This window comes from Sinocyclocheilus grahami, unplaced genomic scaffold (assembly GCF_001515645.1).
Source record: "Sinocyclocheilus grahami isolate Dianchi unplaced genomic scaffold, SAMN03320097.WGS_v1.1 scaffold3300.1, whole genome shotgun sequence".
Classification (NCBI taxonomy): Eukaryota; Metazoa; Chordata; class Actinopteri; order Cypriniformes; family Cyprinidae; genus Sinocyclocheilus; species Sinocyclocheilus grahami.
Genome location: NW_015508443.1, coordinates 1,646 through 2,534, shown reverse-complemented (window position 1 = coordinate 2,534; position 889 = coordinate 1,646). Strand labels below are relative to the sequence as shown.

Sequence of the window (889 nt, the reverse complement as noted above, 5' to 3'; positions counted from 1 at the left end):
TTCACAGAGAGGATCTCGGCCATCCCATCCCTGATCTCGGCATGTTCTTGTTGTTTCCTTACCCGCTAACATGTATCTGAAAGCAATGATTCTCATCTTACTAAATACTCAACTAACACAGCAAATCTAAATTCCACATGGTTTAAAACAGACTTAAAACAGCATATATAAAATGACATTAACTGTTTCACTTACCCTGTGTGACAAACTGGTTTAGCCGTGTCGCCAAATAAATTCCCAGTCATATCATATCTCCCATTAAGGAAATCTGCAAGACTTCCACAGGATTTTCCTGTAATGTATTCAAGATATTGATTCATTTAGAATTGGTGCTCTTCAAATACTGTCGAAAATAATGAAAAATCATCTTTAGTGTTGCTTCATTACATGATACAGGGATTTATTCTTGCCGTCAGTGGCAAAACCACTATGAGTGATTTAAAGACTTCTTGAACTATACCATACATCCTTTCACATATCTAAATTAGACCTTTTAAAATACAATGTTCAAAGGCATTTTAAAGGAATTTACAAATGTACATTACTTAATATTTAATGACAGTACATACTTGTGCAACTGAGTTCCAGACTTGTCCACTGGTTTTGCTCACAGGTAACCGATCTAGATGCTTTTAAGTTAACTGGCTTGTGTCCAATCACGCACTCAAATGTTACAGTGGATCCATCTGAGAAACTTTGAGTCGAGAGATGGTTTGCTGTTAAAACGACATTTCTTGATGCAAAAGAAGGCGGTGTACATTCCGCTGTGGAAATAAACAAAACGTATGCGTTACAGTAATCTGACGCAGTACTATATTGATCATCATAATTATTATTATTAGAACAACTTCTGCTCCATTCTATACTTATATTTGGTAAAAAGAAAAAA

General features: G+C 35.2%; 1 protein-coding gene across 1 annotated transcript in view; it reads right to left on the bottom strand.

The window, feature by feature from the left end:
- Positions 1-889, bottom strand: part of LOC107576168 (membrane cofactor protein-like) — a 9,731-nt gene that overhangs the window by 7,213 nt on the left and 1,629 nt on the right. Inside the window, exons 2-4 of the mRNA XM_016262411.1 lie at positions 570-764; positions 196-292; positions 6-76 (exon numbers count right to left, since the gene is read on the bottom strand). Of these exons, the coding sequence (XP_016117897.1) occupies positions 6-76; positions 196-292; positions 570-764 (363 nt within the window). The remainder of the gene's footprint in view (positions 1-5; positions 77-195; positions 293-569; positions 765-889) is intronic.